The sequence below is a fragment of the Neofelis nebulosa genome, chromosome 7, assembly GCF_028018385.1.
Source record: "Neofelis nebulosa isolate mNeoNeb1 chromosome 7, mNeoNeb1.pri, whole genome shotgun sequence".
Taxonomy (NCBI): Eukaryota; Metazoa; Chordata; class Mammalia; order Carnivora; family Felidae; genus Neofelis; species Neofelis nebulosa.
In genome coordinates this window covers 82,130,874-82,154,771 of record NC_080788.1, presented here as the reverse complement: position 1 = coordinate 82,154,771, position 23,898 = coordinate 82,130,874, and the positions used below count along the sequence as shown (strand labels likewise).

Below are 23,898 nucleotides of genomic sequence, written 5' to 3'. Positions count from 1 at the left end.
CTCCACATATATTAACCCATTTAAGTTTTAATTATTTCATGTGCTCAGGGAAAAAAAGGCATCATTTATGGGAATGCAAGCTGGTGCAGCCACTCTGGAAAACAGTATGGAGGTTCTTCAAAAAACTAAAAATAGGGGCGCCTGGGTGGCGCAGTCGGTTAAGCGTCCGACTTCAGCCAGGTCACGATCTCGCGGTCCGTGAGTTCGAGCCCCGCGTCGGGCTCTGGGCTGATGGCTCGGAGCCTAGAGCCTGTTTCCGATTCTGTGTCTCCCTCTCTCTCTGCCCCTCTCCCGTTCATGCTCTGCCTCTCTCTGTCCCAAAAAAATTAAAAAAAAAAAAAAAAAAAAATTAAAAAAAAAAAAAAACTAAAAATAGAACTACCCTATGACCCAGCAATTGCACTACTAGGTATTTATCCAAAGGACACAGGTGTGCTGTTTCGAAGGGACACATGCACCCCCATGTTTATAGCAGTACTATCAACAATAGCCAAAGTATGGAAAGAGCCCAAATGTCCATCGATGGATGAATGGATAAAGAAGATGGGGTATATATATATATACAATGGAGTATTACTTGGCAATCAAAGAGAATGAAATCTTGCCATCTGCAACTACATGGATGGAACTGAAGGGTATTATGCTAAGTGAAATTAGTCAGAGAAAGACAAATATCACATGACTTCACTCATATGAGGACTTTTAAGACAGAGAACAGATGAACACAAGGGAAGGGAAGCAAAAATAATATAAAAACAGGGAGGGGGACAAAACATAAAAGACTCTTTTTTTTTTTTTTAACATTTATTTATTTTTGACATAGAGAGAGAGCATGACAGGGGAGGGTCACAGAAAGAGGGAGACACAGAATCTGAAACAGGCAACAGGCTCTGAGCTGTCAGCACAGAGCCCGACTCAGGACTCGAACCCACGGACCGCGAGATCATGACCTGATCCGAAGTCGCACGCTTAACCGACTGAGCCACCCAGGCGCCCCATAAGAGACTCTTAAATATGGAGAACAGAGGGTTACTGGAGGGGTTGTGGTAGGGGGGATGGGCTAAATGGGTAAGGGGCACTAAGGAATCTACTCCTGAAATCATTGTTGCACTATATGCTAACTAATTTGGATGTAAACTTTTTAAATAAATAAATAAATAAATAAATAAATAAATAAATAAATAAAATTAAGTAGAAGAAAAAAAGGCATCATTTAGCCTTTAATGGCCAAATTATAAACAACTTATCCAACGCTTAGAATTTGCCACAGAAGTGAAATATACATGTATGTGTGTATATAAATTCACAATCATTCTTCACTTAATGTTCCACTGTTATTACCAACATTTACCAAGAACCTACCATACACCATCACTGAACAAGGCACTGAGGATTTAAAAAAAAAGTAAGACCAAAATCATTGCCCCTAAAAGGTTCACAGACTAGCATAGGAGATAAACAAATAAACAAACTCTTTTAAAATAATATGGAAAGTGTTAATTCTTTCCTCAAAACATCATAGCAGAGAAAACAAAGAGCAGGGATCACCTCACAGAAGATACATAGTAAGAGTCTGAATAAGGCAGTGAATTAAGGACTAAAATGAGAGGACATAGTCTAGAGAACTTTAATGGGTAGAAGAAGCAGGAACGGGTGACTAATGACCCCACAGGACAAAGATGGTTATAGGAAAAGAGTTTGGTTTTATACATGCTGAGCTTGAATGTCTGTCATTCAAGTGGATGTCTTCAGAGACAACTAGAAAGGGAGGTCTGGTACCCAGCAAAGAAATCTGGGCTGGTGATACATTTGGAATCAAAGACACATGGGTAGTAACTGCAGCAGAGGGAGAAATGAGATTAGCAGATAAAGAGTACAAAATGAGAAGAGGGTTAAGCAGAATCATGGAATGCACAAGCTTTTAAGAAGCAGGAACAGAACAGTGTATAGCCTACTAAGCCACAAAAAGTCCTCTCATCCCACACCACTTCTCAAAAAAACAAAGAAAACTAAACAAAACTTTACACTTAATATACTGTAAAACCATTCTATGTACTCAATTCATCCATGTGGCAAACATTTATTGTGTATTTCCTAAGTCATAAAGCACTGTGCTAGCTGCTAAGGGGTAGCCAAGGATAAAGACAACACAGTCTTCATTCATAAGAATCTAGCTAAGATAGGAATTGAGCAAGGAAGTTAAGAGCACAGGATCTAGGTTGGCATTCAAATCTTGGCTCTGCTATTTACTTCCTGAGTGACCCTAGGCAACATAGCCTCCAGGTACTTCTGCTTCCTTATCTATAACAGGGATCATAATAGTACCTATTCCCATATGGTTGCTATGAAACATAAGTGACTTAAGAACTATGTCAGGAGGAATAGTGCTTGACATATAATAAGCACTCAATAAATGCTAGTAATATCATTTGTTATTATAAAAATTATCAGAATGGTTGCATGGGCATAATAATAATAATAACAACAACAACAACAACAACAACAACAACAACAATAATAATAATAAATAATGCTACTGGATTTCCCAATACAGAAAAAGAGAAGAATTCAGGGAGCACTTCATTAAGCTGCCCCTGAGGGCAAAGCTGGCTCATACAGTGCCTCTGTGTGAATTAGAATGCAGCTTGCAGGGGTGCCTGGCTGGCTAAGTAGGTACATTACATGACTCTTGATACTGGGGATCGTGCGTTCAAGCCCCACATTGGGCCTAGAGCTTACTTAAAAAATAATAAATAAACAAAACAAAAAATACTGCAGCCTCCGGTTACACAAGAAAAGGGTAGTTTGGATTTCTGTAATCACACAACCTCCCTGACAAGCACCCTTATGCAGGATATAACCAGCATAGCCGTAAATGGCAGCCTGAAAGATAGGGCATGTAAAGCTGAAAAAAGGTAAAGAGGACACTCCAGCAGTAAGGTACAAGAAAGGCTGTAAGCGAGCAAGAACATAGTATATCCAAGCCCAAATTGGCAACTTCAAGCAACCCAGATTGGTTAGAGCTACAACACAAGGACCATTTAGGAGAGCTGAAGACAAACCCACAAAGAAAGATGAAAGCCATATCACTGAGGATCTTGAATACCAATAAAGGCATTCAACAGTGATGCTGAGCAGGGGAGTGATGTAATTCCAATAGTGCTTTAGTAAGAGTAATCAGGTATTATGTCTGAATGGATTTGAACATGAGTAGGTAATGTATTTGATCACTGCAGTGGTCTACTAGTGTATGAGTTCCTCAAAGGCATGGACTGTGTGTCTCATTCACTTCTGTATCCTCCAAACAAAGTTCTTGGGATGTAGTAGGCACTCAATAACTGTTTCAAGTATAAATGAATAAATGAGCCAAACAGTAATGTGAGCCTTAGAGTAGAAATGGTGGCAACAGAAAAATACATCTTAAAAAAATATTGCAGAGAGAGAAATAAAGATATTTGCTGGCTGATGAAATGTGGCAAGGATCAGACAGAATCAATAAAGACTGTAAAACTGATAAATACTATGGCACTGCATTACACATTTCTGTGAGAACCAAATACAATTATGTTCATGAAAATGCTCTATGAAAAAAAAAAAGTTGCTTTTCTCTGAAATAAAACCTACTCATCCTGGATGGATACACTACTATATTTGACCTTGAATACAGCTCATGATTTTAAGACATTCATCTTCCTTTTGTCTCCACTAGATTATAAAACCTTTAAGATACACAATGCATCTACTGTTATGACGCACAATAAAACCTTAACTGTTATCTTAATTAACACTCACTCACAGAAGAAACTATTATTGAACCTAATTCATCTATATACCACCAAAATACACACACACAGATACATAGAAATATGTACACACTTATATAAGTACATACACACACACACACACACACACAACACTGTTTCGTGAATGTAGCCTTGGCCGGCTGTGAACTCCCCCAACCCATTTATTTTTCTTTATATTCCCAGGGTGTCTGGCAATGAGTGTTACAGGTACTCAAATGTTATTTGGACTAAAATGAACTGAATTGACTTAGGAATCTCACAGAGCTTATCAATGGCTTCTGGTAGTCCTTATGTTTCCTTCTCCCAGGAGCGCTCTTCTCACTGTTTATTAAGTTATATTGTAGAAAAATGATATCCATAATATGGTTAAGATAGAAAGAGGACAAATAAAAAAATATGATTGTCAATACGTACGATCAGTGGTGTGCCAGTAAATGTTTAACAATTGGTTCAGGGTGGGGTGGGATGCAGTGTCTGATTTTCAATATTTGTTGATTTCCATGGTTTAAATACTCTCACTGTGGCCTACTGCATGGTAACAACAGGATATCAACTAGTTCCCAAATTCCTGAAAATTTAACAATCAGCACTCTCAAACTAGCATGAGCCAGCTCCAAAAAACCACTGGAGGCAATATTTAGACACATGGCACACATGATCCCAAACTCTGCCCTGCAATACTACTTTCTACATTCCCAAAGGAAGTACCAAAGACTAGGAAAAGGGAAAATCCATACCCTATTCCTGGAAGGCCTTTACTTCAATCTACAAAGTAGTCTTCTTTTAAACTGGGTCTATAACCCAACCCAGAAATTTCTTTTGCCGAAGCTAGTGACATCTGAACTTTTCTGATCATGAACTCCAATAAGTAAAAAAATGTTTGAGCATACATCCCTAATATATGTTAATATATTTGTTTATAAATTACATTAGAGCTACTGTATACACTATATATACTAATATAGTATAAATTCCAAAAAATACCAAAAAAACAAATTTTAAAAGATAAGATAAAATTTGGAGCGCCTGGTGGCTCAGTCAGTTGAGCGTCCAACTTCTGCTCGGGTCATGATCTCACAGCTCGTGAGTTCAAGCCCGGCGTCAGGCTCTGTGCTGACAGCTCAGAGCCTGGAGCCTGCTTCGGATTCTGTGTCTCCCTCTCTCTCTGACCCTAACCCACTCGCATTCTGTGTCTGTCTCTCTCAAAAATAAAATAAATATTGGGGCGCCTGGGTGGCATAGTCGGTTAAGCATCCGACTTCAGCCAGGTCACGATCTCGCGGTCCGTGAGTTCGAGCCCCGCGTCCGGCTCTGGGCTGATGGCTCGGAGCCTGGAGCCTGTTTCCGATTCTGTGTCTCCCTCTCTCTCTGCCCCTCCCCTGTTCATGCTCTGTCTCTCTCTGTCCCAAAAATAAATAAAAAACGTTGAAAAAAAAAAATAATAATAATAATAAAAAATAAAATAAATATTAAAAAAAATTTTTTTTAAAAAGATAAGATAAAATTTAATACAAATGGAAAAGAAAAATTTCCCTCCCACATCCCAATGGACTATCTTACACACACACCCAGTGTTTACAAAATCAAGTTTAGAGATTAAAGTCAACATGAAAAGTAAAATGAATAGCTTCCTGGCCCTGTCTCCCTTTCTTGGATCTTCCCACTCCAATGCTGAAAAAAGGCAAGCACCAACCCATGGAAAAGAAAGGAAGTAAGAGGGGTGCCTGGGGAGCTCAGTCAGTTAAGATGACTCTTGATTTTGGCTCAGGCCATGATCTCATGGTTCAAGAGTTTGAGCCCTGCACAGGGCTCTGTGCTGACAGCACAGCCTGCTTAGGATTCTCTGTCTCCCTCTCTCTCTGCCCCTCCCCCGCTCATACCCTCCCCCACCCCCTCTCAAAATAAATAAACATTAGGAAGAAAGAAAGAAAAAAAGAAAGAAAGAAAGAAAGAAAGAAAGAAAGAAAGAAAGACCAACCAACCAAGGTCTTGAACAAAGTTGGCCTACAGAAAAGCAAATCAGAGACCCCTTTTAAAAACACTACAATACAATACAACTCTGTGGACAAGCTCCACCGAATTAACACTCCATGAAAATGAATCATTAGAGAGGCTCTAAAAACACCATCCTTAATGGAGTTTTTAACCGCATAAAGTGATATACCCTGACCATCTATATCAACCCAGGCAAACAGAAGAGCTGAGAGGAACCTTGGGTTTCCCCTAAGGACCAAACATGTCCTCCAAACAATATTTTATAGTATTTTAATATTAATAAAATATTAAGTTGGAGGGTACCTAGGTGGCTCAGTCAGTTAAGCATCCAACTTTTGACTTCGGTTCAGGCCATGATATCATGGTTCAAGAGTTTGAGCCCCACGTTGGGCTCTGCACTGACAGTGCAGAGCATGCTTGGGATTCTCTCTCTCCCTCTCTCTCTTTCCCTCTCCTGCTGGTACGTGAGCACACAGCCCAAATGTGCACTCTCTCTCTTTCTCTCTCTCTCAAAGTAAATAAACTTTAAATAAATAAAATAAAGTAAAATAAAATAAAATCTTAAGTTGGGAAATACAGAGTACAAAACTATGCCATTGCCATGTAGTATTCCTAAGAAACTTAACAGAAGACAATGGGGGAGGGGAAGAAAAAAAAAAGGTTAGAGAGGGAGGGAGCCAAAACATAAAGACTCTTAAAAACTGAGAACAAACTGAGGGTTGATGTGGGGTGGGAGGGAGAGGAGGGTGGGTGAGGGGTATTGAGGAGGGCATCTGTTGGGATGAGCACTGGGTGTTGTATGGAAACCAATTTGACAATAAATTTCATATAAAAAAAATAATAATAAAATAAAATAAAATAAAAACTATGCCAGATGCATTTACATCATATAGAACAGATACAGCTTTTCTTTTCTATATGCAGGGTGTCCCTCTGGCAGGTCACTCTGGCAGGTCACAAACATGCTAGACTCTAATCAAAAATAGTAACTTTGCTAAAAAAAAAAAAAACATGAAAAACAAAAAAATACCTTCATCAGGATCATAGACAACGAAAGGAAGATTTTACAAACATGTTTAAAAACACTTGAGGATACTAAAGACTTCTGAAGAAATGAGCCAGGTAAAGTATTATTGCTTTTCCTTTCTTGTTGCCATTTCCCTATCATACATATAAAGCATTAAAGATGGATCTGCCCTCATCCTTGCTCCCTGAAAGAAGAAAAGAAAAACCACAAAAAAACAGAAGGAAGAAAAAAAAAAAAAACTTTCTGAGCTACCATCTAATCAAGACTGGCAATATTTAACATGAAGGAACCAACCCTTCTTTAACTATTCTTTTCATCATTTGCTCTCTTATTCCATTATTGTGTCACACTGACTTAAGACTCAAAGCTTTGGCTAAAATGATAACCAAATTAAAAGATCCCCACACCTACAAATTTATCTACCTTCCCAACCCCTGAATCTTCCCTGTTTCCTCCCTTCTTTAAGCAAGATGAGGGCTCTTCTTCAGGGTAACTCAGTGCCCTAATAAAAATTATTTTTAAAAATTTATTACTGGTTCTTACTTCAATATGGTTACCTAAACTCTTCAAATTCCCACTGATACAACAAGAGAAAAAATAGTTTAAAACTAAATAAAAAAACATAACCACACTAGAAAACAAAAAGAACCACCAACCTAAGTAAATAGAGATCACCTTGGTGGTTCAGTTGGTTGAGCATCTGACTTCAGCTAAGGTCATGATCTCATGGTTGCTGAGTTCAAGTCCCATATCAGGCTTACTGCTGTCAGCACAGAGCCTGCTTCAAATCCTCTGTCCCCTTTTCTCTCTGCCCCTCCCCCAGCCTGTGCTCTCTCAAAAATAAATAAAACATTTTAAAAAGAAAAAAGAAAACAAAGAGGGTGACATTAGGAGGTAAGAGTTTTCACAAACTCTAGATCCAGGATTCTCAAAGATGAGCATGCCTCAAAATCATATAGATGGCTGGTTAAAACACAGATTCCAGCTAATATAACACTGTGTCAAATATACTTCAATAAAAAATTAAATTTAAAAATACAATGTATGGAAATACACACACACACACACACACGCACACACACACAGATTGTGGGACTCCACCCTCATGGTTTCTAATTCAGATATAGGTTCGGCTCAAGATTTTGTATGCCTAACAATTTCTCAGGTGGTGCTGATTGTACTGGTCTGAGCACCACATTATATGAAACACCAAGCTAAATAAATACAGATCACTAAAAGGAACACTTTTTTATTAGTTCTAATTAGCATCCTCAGAGAGATTCAAATGAATGATACAGCCATTGTTTTTCTGGTATGTGTAAAATATGAAAGAGTTTTGGAAAACTGGAAAAAATACAATTTCTGAATTTAAAAATAAAACTCAGAAGGGCTAAATAACAACTAAAACCCAACAAAGCAGTGTGGAAAATAGTCTAAGATATCTTCCAAAACATATAGCAAACAAAAGACAAAGAAATGGAGAATATGAAAGACAAATTAACAAGCATAAAGAGTTAATACCGATCCAATAGGTACCTGGAGAGAGAACAAACACACCACTTAAAGTAAACAAGGAAGAGGCACCTGGGTGGCTCAGTTGGTTAAGTGTTCAGCTCAGGTCATGATCTCACAGCTCATGAGTTTGAGCCCAATGTCGGGCTCTGTGAGGACAGCTCAGAACCTGGAGCCTGCTTCGGATTCTGTGTCTCCCTCTCTCTCTGCCCTTCCCCCTGCTCGCATTCTGTCTCTCTCTCTCTAAGATAAATAAACATTTTAAAAAATAATAAAAGATGAAGTGATCAAGGAAGAAATTTCCCTAAGCTGAAAAAGACTCAAACCTTGATACTGCTTGGCTAACTTCCAAGCAGGCAAAAAATTTTAAAGACAAAAACTGGACACATATTTATGACATTTCTAAACTTAAAATACATAAAGAAAACCCTAAAAGCTTTGAGGGGAAAAACACAGGTTATTACAAAGCAATATGAATCCTATTAGCATCAGACATTTTATTAGCATGTGAGAAGAAAAAGGAATGTTGTTTACAAGGTTCAGAGATGCAATTATTTTGAACCTGGAAGTCTACATCTAGTCAAACTATCAAATACAAAGGCAAAATAAAGACATCTTTGGAAATTTAAGAACTAAGAAAACTGACTTCCTGTCCATATTTATTTCCTACTTCTACTGTGAGAAATTATCACGTAAGTCCAAAGTAGATTTCAATGAACTAAAATTAAGGTGTTGACAGAGTTACATATGTTTTGGAAGCTCTAAGAAAGAATCCATAAACTTGCCTTTTCTACCTTCTAGAGGCTGCCTGAATTCCTCGACCCCTTTCATTTTCATTATTATTAAATGTTATCAGTACTTATGGCAGACTTTTTAGTTCCTTAAAGAAATACAAGTGACTACAGCTACACTACACAGCCTCTGACAGAGTAAATGAAAAATATCAGTACGTTCTTTATCATTTCCCTAAAAAACATTTTAATCAATTAATATTCATAATAATAAACACCTACCGAATCATTCGCTGCTAGTGCAAGTGCAAGGTTCACTGTAAGAAACAAAAAAGTAATTAAATTTAGTAATGTTCCTTCTACTAAAATTCAGCTTGCCTTTTAATATTTTCAGTGTAATAACCAAAACATGAGAAATTTTTAATACATCTCCCACACTGGTATAAAACAAAGACAAAGAAAGAATACAGAAAGTAAAAAAAGACAAAAGAGACAGTAATATTCCAACAGCAATAGATGCCTGCCCTAAAATTAATTTTTTTTTTTTTTAATTTTTTTTTTTCAACGTTTATTTATTTATTTTTGGGACAGAGACAGACAGAGCATGAACGGGGGAGAGACAGAGAGAGAGGGAGACACAGAATCGGAAACAGGCTCCAGGCTCCGAGCCATCAGCCCAGAGCCTGACGCGGGGCTCGAACTCACAGACCGCGAGATCGTGACCTGGCTGAAGTCGGACGCTTAACCGACTGCGCCACCCAGGCGCCCCTAAAATTAATATTTTAAATAATTCATTTTTATAATGTGATAATTTAAATAATCTACTTAGTTTTTAAAAAAAACAATCTTGGGGCGCCTGGGTAGCTCAGTTGGTTAAACATCCGACTTCAGCCTAAGTCATGATCTCATGGTTTGTGAGTTCCAGCCCCACGTCAGACTCGGTGCTGATGGCTCAGAGCCTGAGGCCTGTCTTCCTCTCTCTTTGCCCCTCTCCTGCTCATGCTCTGTCTCCCAAAAATAGATAAATGTTATTAAAAAAAAAAAAAAAATGTTAATGGTACATAGAGTTCAATTATTTTCAAAAACATTGTGCAGAAAAAGTATCTACCTTTTAATAAAAATGTATATGACCTTACTGCCTTTGAAAAATAAATGCTGGTAATGCAGGAATTCCAAATACCTAACTCACAAATACCCCTATATAAAAGGCTAGCTCATTTTGCAGAGGAAAGGGAAGGTCAAAGGTAAGGCAGTAAAACATGTTCCCAAAACTGCCTGTTGCTAGTGAATCCCAAAACATAAAGAAGGAAAATAGTCTCAAAGCTACTTTTAGCCCAGCAATAGAGATATGCTACATCTGAGATGAAGAGAGGTCTGAAGGTAAAACAGTTCCAAGACTGATAAATAAACAGACTCTCATACTGTGAATCACATTTCCTTAACAGAATAATGTTATAAATCATGCTGCAATGGTTTCCTTAAAGTAGCTAAGAGCATAAATTTTCAAGGCAGACCTGGTTCAAATCCTAGCTCTACCATCTTCTATTACATAACCTGAAGTAGGATATTTTACCCCTAAATCTATTTCCTCCTGTATAAAATGAGGATAATTCCTATGTCATAACCATTATGAGAATTAAATGAAAAACTGATACGAAATAGTTAGACTAGGCCATGACACTTGACTAATTTTTATAAATTACAAAATAATTCTGAATTTCAAGTACATCATACATTAAACATTAACTATTAAGCAGAAAGTTTTAGAGAGTGATTCATCTAGTGTTAGGGTCTTCTCACATTCATACAATGGAATCACAAAGAATGTCTGTATTCATCATATGTCATCATTGTAATCAAAAATATCTCGGGCATACATTTTCAAATGGGAAGAATTTTGAGACAGTTTGGGACAAGAATAAATATATATAAGGGAAAGAAATATAATACCAACAGAGTTAAACAGAAACAACTTATTTCTAAGGTTTATGTATGTAGATAGAGCTGTTAGGAAAAAGTAAAGGCCAGCTCTCTGGGAGGAATGACATAATGCTAACAAAACAAAAAAAGCAAGGAAGGGGCATTCACTGAAACACTACTATGTGTCACAACTGTATATTTTCTCATTTATTTTCCTATTTAAATGCTGTGACAGGGGTGCCCCAGGTGGCTCAGTTCGTAAAGCGTTCAACTCTTGACCTTAGCTCAGGTCTTGATCTCTCAGTTGTGAATTCAAGCCCCATGCTGGGCTCCACGATGGATGTGGAGCCAACTTAAGAAACATAAAATGCTGTCACATTCCATGGCAACAGATGATCTGCTAACCAAAAACAAAACCATGTGCTAAGTACTAACCTAAAGACCCAACAAATTATATTGTATAAAACTCAAAAAACTTAGAGATATTATCATGAAAATACTTTCCACCTTTAATCACAGAGATGCAAAAGGATTCACATCACTGAAATCAAATAAATGTACTCTAAATTTTCAAAAAACAAGAAGAGATGGATGCTAGAACCAAAGTCTAAAAGCTTCTATATTTTAAAAATGAAACATTAAATAGATGGATTATAGGCCCTTAGAAAAGAAGGTAAAAATGTGTAGCTTATAGCATTAATTACGAACATCACTAATCATTTTAATAATAATACAGTACTATCAAATAGTAATATATTAGAGGCCTATTATTCCTATAATACTTGGTAAATTTTAGTTTCTTCAAAATATCTGAAAAACTCTTCCACAATTAACTTCAGGTAAAAATGAGAAAAAATTGAACTAATAACACTATCTAGTTGGATTTGTACCTGGTTGTAAAACCATAAAACTGCTATACTGGGAAATTACTAAATATGGTTTCAAGTGAAGACAAGATCTCTAGTGATAGTCACAGAACTCTGTACTAGCCCTTATTTCAAAAATGTCATTGATTTCAATGGAACTGAAGGATTTTAAGGTACAAGTGTCCCCCAACTTTAAGTTCAATAGTCTGAAAAAAAAATGAAACTTAAAGGATCTTGCCAGTCTAGGGCTATACCAAAATCAACAAATAAACTATAATGAGGACAGTCATTTTCTAAATATCATCTGCAACAAATGGGGCTCCTAGATGGCTGAGTCTGTTAAGCATCTGACTCTTGATTTTGGCTCGGGTCAGGATCTCACAGTCATAAGATGGAGCCCAAAGCTGGCTCTGAGCTGGGCCAGGAGCCTGCTTAAGATTCTCTCTCCCTCTGCCCCTCCCCCCGCTCTTGTGGGCACATGCACAGGCAGTCTCTCTTCTCTCCTCAAAAAAAAAAAAAAAAAAAAAAAGAGAGAGAGAGAGAAAAGAAAAAAAAATCGTCTGCAAAAAGATAGTGGGATAAAACCTGAACTAGCAGCCATTCCCACTGAAATGACTGAAAATTAAGTATAAGGAAACGATAAGATAAAGAGTGTTTTATGACTACAAATTAATAATACAAGTCACCTCTGTTGTGCAGGTTTGGAAGGAGGGAAGTCTTTACCCTTTTATATTACACTGGAATAATCTTTTTAGCAATAAAAAATTTCTTTTGAAAAACTTTGGGAATATCTGGTTATTAGTCGTGGATGGTAACTCTTATTTCTGGTGGCATTTCTCCTATGGATTCTGAAAGCAGCACTTCAGTTGTGATGAAATCTACAAATAAAAACAGCCACCAAAAACAAATTCTCTGCTCCAAGACTATTAATATAAAAGATATAAAGATTAGATGATATTTTAAATAACTGAAACAATGTTAAACCTTTCCAAGCATTTTCAAATATTAGATCAATGGTGATTTTATAATATTATGTTAAATGAAAAATGACACAATAATGTAGAAATTCTCATTGCAACTGTGCAGCTATATGTACATTGATAGACCAGAAAAGAATATCAAAGAGTAGAAATAATTTGTATTAAAGTTAGCAAATCTTTAAAAAATAGTAACATCAACCGAATACTTAGCATTTACTACTTAGAAGACACTGGGCTAAGTGGTTAGCTTATTTAATTTACATAGCTACACTATGAAAAAGATTATCAGCATTGCCATTTGACACTTAACTGAATATCTGGGCAATCTGGTGGGCAACCGCACCAAGTTTTCCTCAATCAAGAAGTCAAACACGTGGCTATATACCTAGTTTTTTCTAAATGCAAATCTAAGGTCCTAATCACTACCAACTTCTGGTACTAGGGAATCAGCTATTAGGAATTTCACAAATAACTCTTTAAAAATCAAAACTGGAATTTTAATGCTGTGCAGTTGCCAGTTGGCATAAATTCCTAATCGAAATCAGAATATCCTACAATACCTGCTGTAGTAGATTTTCCAACTCCACCTTTTCCAGAAGCCACAACTATAACTTGCTTTACACCTTGTATTGGTTTCTGCTTTGGAAGTCCTCGGGACAGGATTTGTGATCTTCTTTGTTTTAGGGTCTCACTGTCACTGCCAGATAACTTAAAAAAAAATTAAAATTAAAAAAAGTTTTAAAATGAGCCATCTCCATTATCACGCTGTTAAAGTAAAAATTTGGAGTTTGTAAGAGGGGTTTCTTTTCTAGGCTAATTCTAATTTCCATTAGTTCGGCTTTCTTCCTACCTATTGATATTGATCACAAAGGTACAAATATACTGTTCAAGTTGAAATTTACCTGCCAGGATATGCAGACGTAAAAAACGGAAAGTAAATAAACTGCCTCTGTGCAGAGTTAAGCTTTCTTCTCCTTAAACTATTTTCTAAATAAACCAACACAGAAAACAGTGTACAAGCCACACATCCATGTTTTAGGAAACTGTTGCATATCCCGCCTCGCCTCGGCCGGTTCTACTGGGGCCTGCTTATAAAGTGGGGACGTTCAGCCAACTGAGATCTCAGTCTGTCACCGAGTCAGTGGGGGCCCCGTTAAGGTCTGAGGAGGGTCGTCAGCAAGAGGCTATGCCAGGGCACCTGCGGCCCTGCCGCCCTAGCATCTCCGTCCCTCCCGCTTCCCCCTGTCCTGCAGCATCACGGACCTGGCGCCGACAAACCAACACTTGGCTTCGCCCAAGCGGGACACTGGTCCCACCGCCACCCCGAAGCGACACCCCACCAAACAAGAGCAAACGCTGCCAAGACCCCATAGCGCAGAACGCTGCTTTTAGCGCAGCCCGGAAACCGTCGCGGCCGGCGTGGAGTGATGACGTCACGTAGTGACGCTCGGCTTCCTCCCCCTAGCGACTAACCGGCTTTGAATTTCTTCAGCCCAAGAACGCAGATGTTAATACGAACATTTCGTAGCCAGGTACAAACATTTCACAGCAAATGTTTGTGAATGTCTTCACAGACCTCATCTATTTGGTCCTCACAGAAATTCTCGAGTAGGTAGATAGGAGACTCTTTACTAGCAGTAGCCTCTCTTCAGGGGTAAGAAATCAGACTGAGACCTGACCCGACTGAAAAGAGGTAGGAAATGGTAAAACTTGAAAATGACTCCAGGTTTTCTCACTGCGCAGACTATGGTAACTTAAACATTGCCACTGTTAACTTTACCTTTCTTCCCCCTGCGTGATATACAGTAACAGTCTGTGTTCATGTTTCCTGCTGTGTTGCTGACAATTCCTTTAAACAGAAGTGTGGTGCTTTGCTGGGCTTGGAAAAGTTTAGCTAAATCAGAAAGCAGGTCTAATGAAGTAAGTTTGGCTCAAGAAGGAAGTGAGACAAGGCTTGAGGAAGAAGGTGGGATTTATTTTGGTATGAGGAATGAAGAATTCTTACATCCAAAACTGATGGGAACTAAGGAAATGGCCGTAAGTGAGAAAGCCGATACAAAAACCCAGACCCAGCAAAAGGATCCTTTAGGGTGTAGGTTGGTTTACTCTCATAATATTTTCTAAAGTAAATTTTAATGTCTTTTTTTTTTTTTTGCTTCTTATCTGTAGAGAATTTGTTGTATGATCATTCAGTTTATTTTTTTCTAATTTGACCTTTAATTTTTTTCTTTTTTTAAATTTACATCCAAATTAGTTAGCATATAGTGCAACAATGGCTTCAGGAGTAGATTCCTTGGTGCCCCTTACCCATTTAGCCCATCCCCCCTCCAGCAACCCTCTGTTTGTTCTCCATATTTATGAGTCTTTTCTGTTTTGTTCCCTCCCTGTTTTTATGTTATTTTTGTTTCCCTTCCCTTATATTCATCTGTTTTGGTTCTTAAAGTCCTCATATGAGTGAAGTCATATGATATTTGTCTTCCTCTGACTAATTTCACTTAGCATAATACCCTTCAGTTCCATCCACGTAGTTGCAAATGGCAAGATTTCATTCTTTTTGATTGCCAAGTAATACTCCATTGTATATATATATACCACATCTTCTTTATCCATTCATCCATCGATGGACATTTGGGTTCTTTCCATACTTTGGCTATTGTTGATAGTGCTGCTATAAACATTTGGGTGCACACGTCCCTTCGAAACCACACACCTGTATCCCATGGATAAATACCTAGTAGTGCAATTGCTGGTTCGTAGGGTAGTTCTATTTTTAGTTTTTTGAGGAACCTCCATACTGTTCTCCAGAGTGGCTGCACCAGCTTGCATTCCCATATTTTTCTTTATCTTTAATACAAGTGTCACACAGCAATCTCAAAGAATTATTGTAAGGATTAGGTAAGATATTACCAACAAAATACATTTAATTAAATAAACTCTGAAAATAAATCAGTTCCTTGCTTCTTCTCCCTCAATCTCACATTTTTGCTCCATTTGGCTTATCACTTATTTTGTGATATGTTTTCTCAGTTGATATTTATCCATTTTTATCTGTTCGGCTTTTATAACTTGTAAACAAAGTGACTAATTTCTTCTTTGTGCACAGAGGAGCAGAAAAAGCCAATGCCAAGAGAGAAGAATAAAGCAGACCATAAGAGATCATGTGTGCACAGAGGGAAGGGAGAATAATTGCACTGATTCATAATAGCTTTCCAGTACCTGGTTCTAGTCCATAATGAGGTTCAGCCACACATCCTATTCATAGATCCATGAGATATACTTACAGCCATCCAATAAATTCTCTTTCTGCCTTGGCCTACTTTGGGTGTGTTTCTGTATACTTATAACTATGGTAACATGTATATTTGTAATTTTTATCAAGACCCCCCTGCAATTCCTTGTACCTCATATAGCCCTTCCCCATTTTGATAAACTGTGTGCCATCATTTTATGAGACATAAACATGTTAGAGAAAAGAGATTGTTTCTTTGCTTTTTGAATTTTGAAAATTGAGACCTCTAAGGAGAATGGAGACAGCTCTGGCAAAGGCAGTACATTTGGGAGAATTACATGGTATAAACACATGGTTTCTCACCTATATAAATTAGAATTACATTTGGCTGCAAGTAGCAGAAAACTCTACTTGCCTTAAATAAGTAGGGATATATTAGTCTCATATGAAAAGTTCACAGATAGTCTCTTCAGGTCTGATGTAGTGACTCCACTATGTTATAATGTCCCAAATTCATTCTTTTTGTTCCATCATCATTTTACCCTTATTTTGTCCCCTCACAGTCACAAGATGGTAGCTGCACTTCCAGGCATCAAGGATATGTTCCGCACAGGAAAAGAGGGAAATGAAAAGATAAAAAGCTTTTTCTAGTGAGTCTTTTGTTTTTTGTTTTGTTTTGTTTTTAATTTGGGAGGAGAAGTCACATACACACGAGACTGCGTAGAACATGACCACCCGTAAAAGCAAGAGAAGCTGAGAAATCAAGCGTTTACATATCTTTAACCTACAGAGTAGAGGGCAGTAATGGAGAAAATGATTGGAAATGGATATTGAATAAACCAACTCAATATCTGTCTTAGAAAGACTATATAAAAATTTCTGGGATTATGGGGAATCAAGATAGAAAAAAAGTGAGAACTTAAAACATTCACAAGTTCTTAAGCCTGATATTGGTGGTTGGATAACCCAAGAACATCCCCTCAACCCCCAATTCCTTTGCCACATTGAACTATAGAAGTTAGAAATCCAAATACTTTCCTAGTCTCACTTGCTAATTCTAGACATAGTTCCGGTCATGTATGGCATACTTCTGGACAATGTGATGTAAGGGAAATTTTCTGCCTTCTGAGAAAGCTTTTGCTTTTCTGATAAGATAGATCATAATTGGGGGAGCCTGGGTGGCTCAGTCTGTTAAGCATCCAACTCTTGATTTTGACTCAGGTCATGATCTCATGGCTCCTGAGTTCGAGCCTTGTGTCAGGCTCTGTGCTGACAACAAGGAGCCTCGTTGGGATTTTCCGTCTCCCTCTCTCTCTGACACTCCCCTACTCGCATTCTCCCTATCAAAATAAATAAGTAAATATTGAAATTACTTTTTAAAAAATAGAACATAATTGGTGCTACTGCTTTTTCCCAACTTGACCATTGACGTGACACCTGGAGTGTGGTAGTCATCTTGTAAACATAAGAAGCATAATGGTGACAGATACAATGACAAAAGCCAACAGCTAAGGTAACTAAGTAGAAATATGTCAGAAGATGAATTCTTAGCTATATAGTTAAGCTGCTATGCCAGTCCTGACATGCATCTCTAGTCATCTTGTTGTGTGAGATAATTGCTTTAACTACTGTTGGTTAGGATTTTTGTTATTTGACGTTAGAATAATCAGTGGCTATTATAGCTCCTAAGACAGAACCTGATATACTCTGACTACCTCTCTCCTGTTGAATCCCAGTAAGGAAGGGGAGCATAAGAACCTGAAATCAGTTTAAGGGATGTGAGAACAATAGAACCAATGCCCCCATTACCAGTTAGAACTCAATGTAGTATCAGGCCCACAGAATAAGAACAGTTGAGTGTTGTGTGAAGGCAGACAGTCTGAGAGAACTTCATAGGGTTTGCCTCCTACAAGCAGCCACAGGAGTTGCTGAGGGAAAGCTGATCTTTAAGAGACCTTAAGGTCAAGAATAAGGGAAGACTTGGTAACAATCTGCTTGGTTAAGTATGTGGTATCTCAGTTGATGCTGGTATAAATAGATAAAAATCTTGAGGATTAAATTCACGTCACCATGTGGACATCTGGACACTACATGGGCACAATCCTGGTGTCTACCACTCAAAGAGAAATTTATAAATAAATATTGTTCAAAAAAAGGATTCTTTTGAATGTGTACTATAAATAGGGTAAGACTTTGTCTTATTTTCTAGAAAGCATGTATTTATATCTGCTAGATTTTACACACACACACACCCGCCCAAATAAAAGATCCTCAGGTGACCATGGACTCACTGAACGTTCAGATTCCCACACAGAGGCAGTCAGCTTCATCCCCTGTCCATAAGCCACACTATCAGCTGAGAACATGCTTCATTCCTTTGCTCAACTCACAAAGGAAGAAGAGGGTGTTATGGATAGTTTCCTGTCTCTGTTGACAATACCAACTAAAGCTTAGAAACTAGTGCCTTCTTTTAAGATTATTGTCCCCAGCTGAACCTTTTATCCTGCCCAAAGTGTTCACTGAAAGGAAAACCTCGCCCCATCAATGGACATGTAAATGACAACCCTATTAATTGATCCTACTTTGTCCCACAGCGTGATTTGCTTCCAAATCTCTATACTTATGATGAAACATGAAACTGTCTCTTACCTACATCTAACACAAATTTTCACACTGAAATATAAAGTATTTCTGCTTATGTAAATAGGTTCTCAATGAGTTGATCTCTCTGTAGGAAACCTGGCCTAGGAAGTTTTCCCAGATATCAAAGACTTTGCTAGCCTTTCACTACCTTAGCTAACATAAACTAAGGTGTTGTCAAAGAAACTCTCCACTCTTATTTTTTAAAATTACATAAAGAAAATGTATGTATACTCTTAGGCTGGATAGGCTTCTGAGAATAGAGCTCCAAATGCCTAAAAATCCACCTCTAGAATGAGACAGGATAGGTTTCTAAATGCCAATATTCAAAGCTGAAAAAATCATGGGTGATTTGACATTTGAATTTCTGATTTATGAGATTGAACTGAATCCTTGGACAAAGGTCACAGGGCTCAAGTTATAGCTGAATATATTCTCTGTTTACTGTTTAAAGCTTCAAAGAAGATCCTATCCTGAAATAGAAGCTACACAATCAGAATTTAGAAAAAGTATTGTCACACAGGCAAATACTTGCTATACCCAGGGCATTAGTATTCCCATGCGTTTGCTTTTTTATTTCATTTTCTCCAAGTACCAAACCTGTGTTCATTCAGCCAAGTCCTTCCTACCCTTCAAGTCTATCCTAAAGATTAGAAGACTTAAGTCTCTACAAGACTTTGACAAAAACTTGCTTCATTCTGTATTCAGAAGAGAATTTTCCTGTGCACTTTAGAGAACATACCAAGGACAATGACAAAGCAGAGCCCCATCAAGATACCAAACCTTCACGTCAGCTAATGTGAAATTCTATTTTCTTCAGGGAAAAGGAGATAATACAGATTTTTGTCTGTGGTACACTGCTGCCAAAATGTGAGGATGTCCTCTATAATCATGTGGCTTACATAATATCTTAGTCTACTTGATGTTCTGATAACCAAATCTTGTCGATTCATTTATTAACCTTTTCTACTTAGGGTTTATTAGCCATATATACAGATATTATACATGATATGTTATAAATATTTCAGGCACGAAATTTGTTCAATCCATTTATAAAAGTGAAGTGCTCCTGCCAAATCACTCTAATTTCTCAAAATACATCTACATTCTCATTTAGAGCAATAACATGGAAATACCATCATCAAGAGTCATAATATCAATTTGATCCAGGACACACTGGCAAACTTCAAAATATGAAGTTTCTCTTTGTCTTTGGCCTTCCACACAGCTCTTAAGCTGCTTGAAATGCTCCAATTCATACCAACCAACCTTACAGGCAGTATTTGGGTCCATTTTCTGCTGCATCTTAAATAAAATAGGATTTTCCTAACCACCCACGATTCAGGCTAATGAACCTACTTTAATACTAGAGGCCATCTAGGAACCATAATTCAACAATCTGAACACTATTGAAGTGATAATCACTAATCTCCTCCATCTCAGGCTTTTCCAATCTTTGCTAGTCTTTAAAACACAGATACAGGGGCGCCTGGGTGGCGCAGTCGGTTAAGCGTCCGACTTCAGCCAGGTCACGATCTCGCGGTCCGTGAGTTCGAGCCCCGCGTCAGGCTCTGGGCTGATGGCTCGGAGCTTGGAGCCTGTTTCCGATTCTGTGTCTCCCTCTCTCTCTGCCCCTCCCCCGTTCATGCTCTGTCTCTCTCTGTCCCAAAATAAATAAAAAAAAAAAAAAAAAAAAAAAAAAAAAAGATACAAATGTTTTTGCATAGAAAACATTCATTTGGGGCATAATTATTCTAAGTAGTTTAAAAACTGGTATTTTGAGTTGATTAGGAATACAAAGAGTTCTTTTGATTATTGAATGAAGTTCTATCAATTACTCCAAGTCAAAGACTTTATTATATTAATGCCACATCGAATCTCTTTTGCGAATTTCTAGTCATGTGCAAGAATTATGGTTTTATTTATCCAAGTCTATTTATGTGGGGGAATATGCTGGCAATATACTGTTGAGAATGCCATTTTTAATAGATACCAGTTACCACTATAACAAAATCAATACCATTTGCTGATGCAGTACACTGTTTGCTGATGAAATGTATATATAATTATATATTTCTCTAATGTTTTTCTGAAGTACAGAAATTCTATTAAGCCATTCCCACCAATTCCTTCTGGATTATAGAGAAAATTGAGAATGATCTCTTAATAGGCATCTCTCTCTTTGTAACCTATGTCATATGTCACATTAATCTTTTTCTTCCAACAGACTCTAAGATGGTCCAAGATGATCCTTGTCTCTTGGTGTTCACACCCTTTTATAATCTCCTTCCCTTAAGTGTGACCAGGCCCTGTAAATTAGATCTAACCAACAAAATATAACAACAGGGATAGAACATCACTTCTGTGATTACAATACATAAAATTGTAACTTCTGGCTTTCTAGGAGACCTCCTGGCTGGCTCTGGCAAAGCAAGCTGCCATGTTATGAACTGCGTATAGACAAGGCCATGTGGCAAGGAAGAGCTGACAGCCAGTGAAGAACTGATGTCCTCAGTCCAACAGCCTGCAAGGAACTGAATTTTGCCAATAGCCACATGAGATTGGAAGTGGATCCTTCCCAGTTGAATTTTCAAATGAGAACCCAGCCCTGGATGATCTCTCGATTGCAGCTTTGTGAGAGATCATAAAGCAAAGGACTCAGTTAATTTGTACCCAGATTCCTGAGCCATAGAAACTATGAGATAATAAATGTGTGTTGTTTAAGCTGCCAAGTTTATGGTAATTGTTACACAGCAATAGATTACTAATACTCAGTAATCCAGATTTTAGTAATAATATAGTGAAAGTATAATTTCTCATGGGCAATTTTTTTAAATTATTGAGATATAATTGGCATATAATGGCAATTCTTTTTTACCATATAAAAATATGCATATTTTGTTAAGAAATTAATCCTTTGTGTATTTTGAACCTATGTTGAGAGTTTTATTATTGAGGATTAATAATTACTTGTTATATTAATTATCAAACCTCATAGTCTTTTAATATGAGATACACAGAATAGACACATGGAGGCAGTAAATTGAAGAGTGTCTTGGTCTCACAAATCAAGTTCCATTTTTCTTAGTAACAACTGAACTAGATTCCTAGTAAAAGAAAAATTAGTGTTACAGTTCACTCTTTTCCTCTTCTCTAGATGATCAAATAGTCTCTCTTCAGTTAGGTAAGAAATTAGAACTGCAACTTCCTTCTTGATCTACATTAGCATTCTTAAATAATTGCACTAGTCTAGATATAAGCAGAAAGAAATATAAAGAATATAATCTGGATACAAATATAAAGAAAGCAATTTTTTGTGGGAATGCAATCTGGTGTAGTCACTCTGGAGAACAGTATGGAGGTTCCTCAAAAAAGTAAAAATAGAACTACCCTACGACCCAGCAATTGCACTACTAGGTATTTATCCATGGGATACAGGTGTGTGGTTTCGAAGGGACGTGTGCACCCAAATGTTTATAGCAGCACTATCAACAATAGCCAAAGTATGGAAAGAGCCCAAATGTCCATCGATGGATGAATGGATAAAGAAGATGTGGTATATATATATATTTATATACAATGGAGTATTACTCGGCAATCAAAAAGAATGAAATCTTGCCATTTGCAACTACGTGGATGGAACTGAAGGGTATTATGCTAAGTGAAATTAGAGAAAGACAAATATATGACTTCACTCATATGAGGACTTTAAGAGACAAAACAGATGAACATAAGGGAAGGGAAACAAAAATAATATAAAAACAGGGAGGGGGACAAAGCATAAGAGACTCATAAATATGGAGAACAAACAGGGTTGCTGGAGGGGTTGTGGGAGAAGGAATGGGCTAAATGGGTAAGGGGCACTAAGGAATCTGCTCCTGAAATCATCGTTGCACTATATGATAACTAATTTGGATATAAATTTTTAAAAATAATTTTTTTTAAATGAAAAAATAAAATCACCATGTAAAACACACAAATAAATAAATAAAAAGTGATTTTTTTGTGCTTAACACATAAATAAAAAGTAATACAAGCAAGAATTTTCCAGTGATCTCTAAAAAACAGCTCACTGCAAAGTTGTAAATCAGCCCAGTTAATGAAAGTTGACTCAGTACATGTGAACCATTCAGTTAATCATGTTACACATATATCATACAGTTATCTACACCCCAAGAAAAATATAATAATGTCTATTAGAGTCTTTGGATTCAAGCCAGGTTAATACTGCAGAAAATTCTGCAGAATTTATCCCTAAAAATATCTTCATAGATCTCCATTGAGCCATATCACTACAATTATTATTATTTACTGACTCTTATATCCAAAAGATTTTCAAAGCATTTTCACCCATATTATCCTGTTCAGGTTTCACGACTGCCTTGAGATTGGCAGAGAAGTTATTATTAGTCCCATTTCTAAGTGAGTGGGTATTGTATTCTAGAAATGTATTCTAGAAATGAGGTATCGGAGATGTTAATTTGTTTTAGGGAAAATTGTTGAAAGCAAAATAGAAATACACGTCTTTTATTACGTTTATAGGAATATTGTTTTTTGTTTAAAAATTCCAATTCATTGGGACCAGCTCTCATAAGAGAAGCACATGGGCAAAATAGCACCACTTCTGCAGGAAGAAATCTAGACACCTACTTGACTCCTAATTCAGTAGGCATTTCCACCTCTAAGCTTCTCGTACAAATTTAGGCTTCACTAGCTTTAGTTAAAAGTAATTTATTTCAGAGACCCATAAACATATTTAATGGCCTTCTCTTGAACTGCATTAAAATCACATTTTAATTTATAAGGTATTCAAATTTTCATTAAAATATCGTTCATGTCCCATTTATAATAGTTTATAATCCCTTTGCCCTTTATAATTTTATCATTCCTGGAAATTCTTTCTCAAACCCTACTTCTTCCATAAAGCTTCCCTGATAATTTCATCAAGTATTAATCTTCACCTTCCTTAACAGTTGTTAACATTCTGTTTAACAGAGCATGAATTTAAGGTGCAATTTGATTGCTTTAATTTTATACATGTAAGTTAGCAAAGCTAGCCTATTTCAGGTCTCTCTTATACAATCTGCACACAATTACAGTTCATTATTGACATAACACAGCCAAGTTTATTTAAAATGAGGCATGATATTACTTGTATGTACATGCATAGAACTTTATCCTAAATTCTATCCAAT

General features: G+C 37.1%; 1 protein-coding gene and 1 long non-coding RNA gene across 2 annotated transcripts in view; one reads left to right on the top strand and one right to left on the bottom strand.

Moving 5' to 3' along the window:
- Window positions 1-14,266, bottom strand: part of NUBPL (NUBP iron-sulfur cluster assembly factor, mitochondrial) — a 240,162-nt gene extending 225,896 nt beyond the window's left edge. Inside the window, exons 1-3 of the mRNA XM_058738760.1 lie at window positions 14,098-14,266; window positions 13,395-13,542; window positions 9,351-9,385 (exon numbers count right to left, since the gene is read on the bottom strand). Coding sequence (XP_058594743.1) covers window positions 9,351-9,385; window positions 13,395-13,542; window positions 14,098-14,205 — 291 coding nt within the window. The 5' untranslated portion in view covers window positions 14,206-14,266. The remainder of the gene's footprint in view (window positions 1-9,350; window positions 9,386-13,394; window positions 13,543-14,097) is intronic.
- A 30-nt stretch (window positions 14,267-14,296) lies between these two features.
- Window positions 14,297-21,435, top strand: LOC131517070 (uncharacterized). Its single transcript, XR_009264365.1, has 2 exons — window positions 14,297-14,527; window positions 21,108-21,435. It is a non-coding gene; the product is annotated as an uncharacterized LOC131517070 (long non-coding RNA).
- Window positions 21,436-23,898: the final 2,463 nt, after the last annotated feature.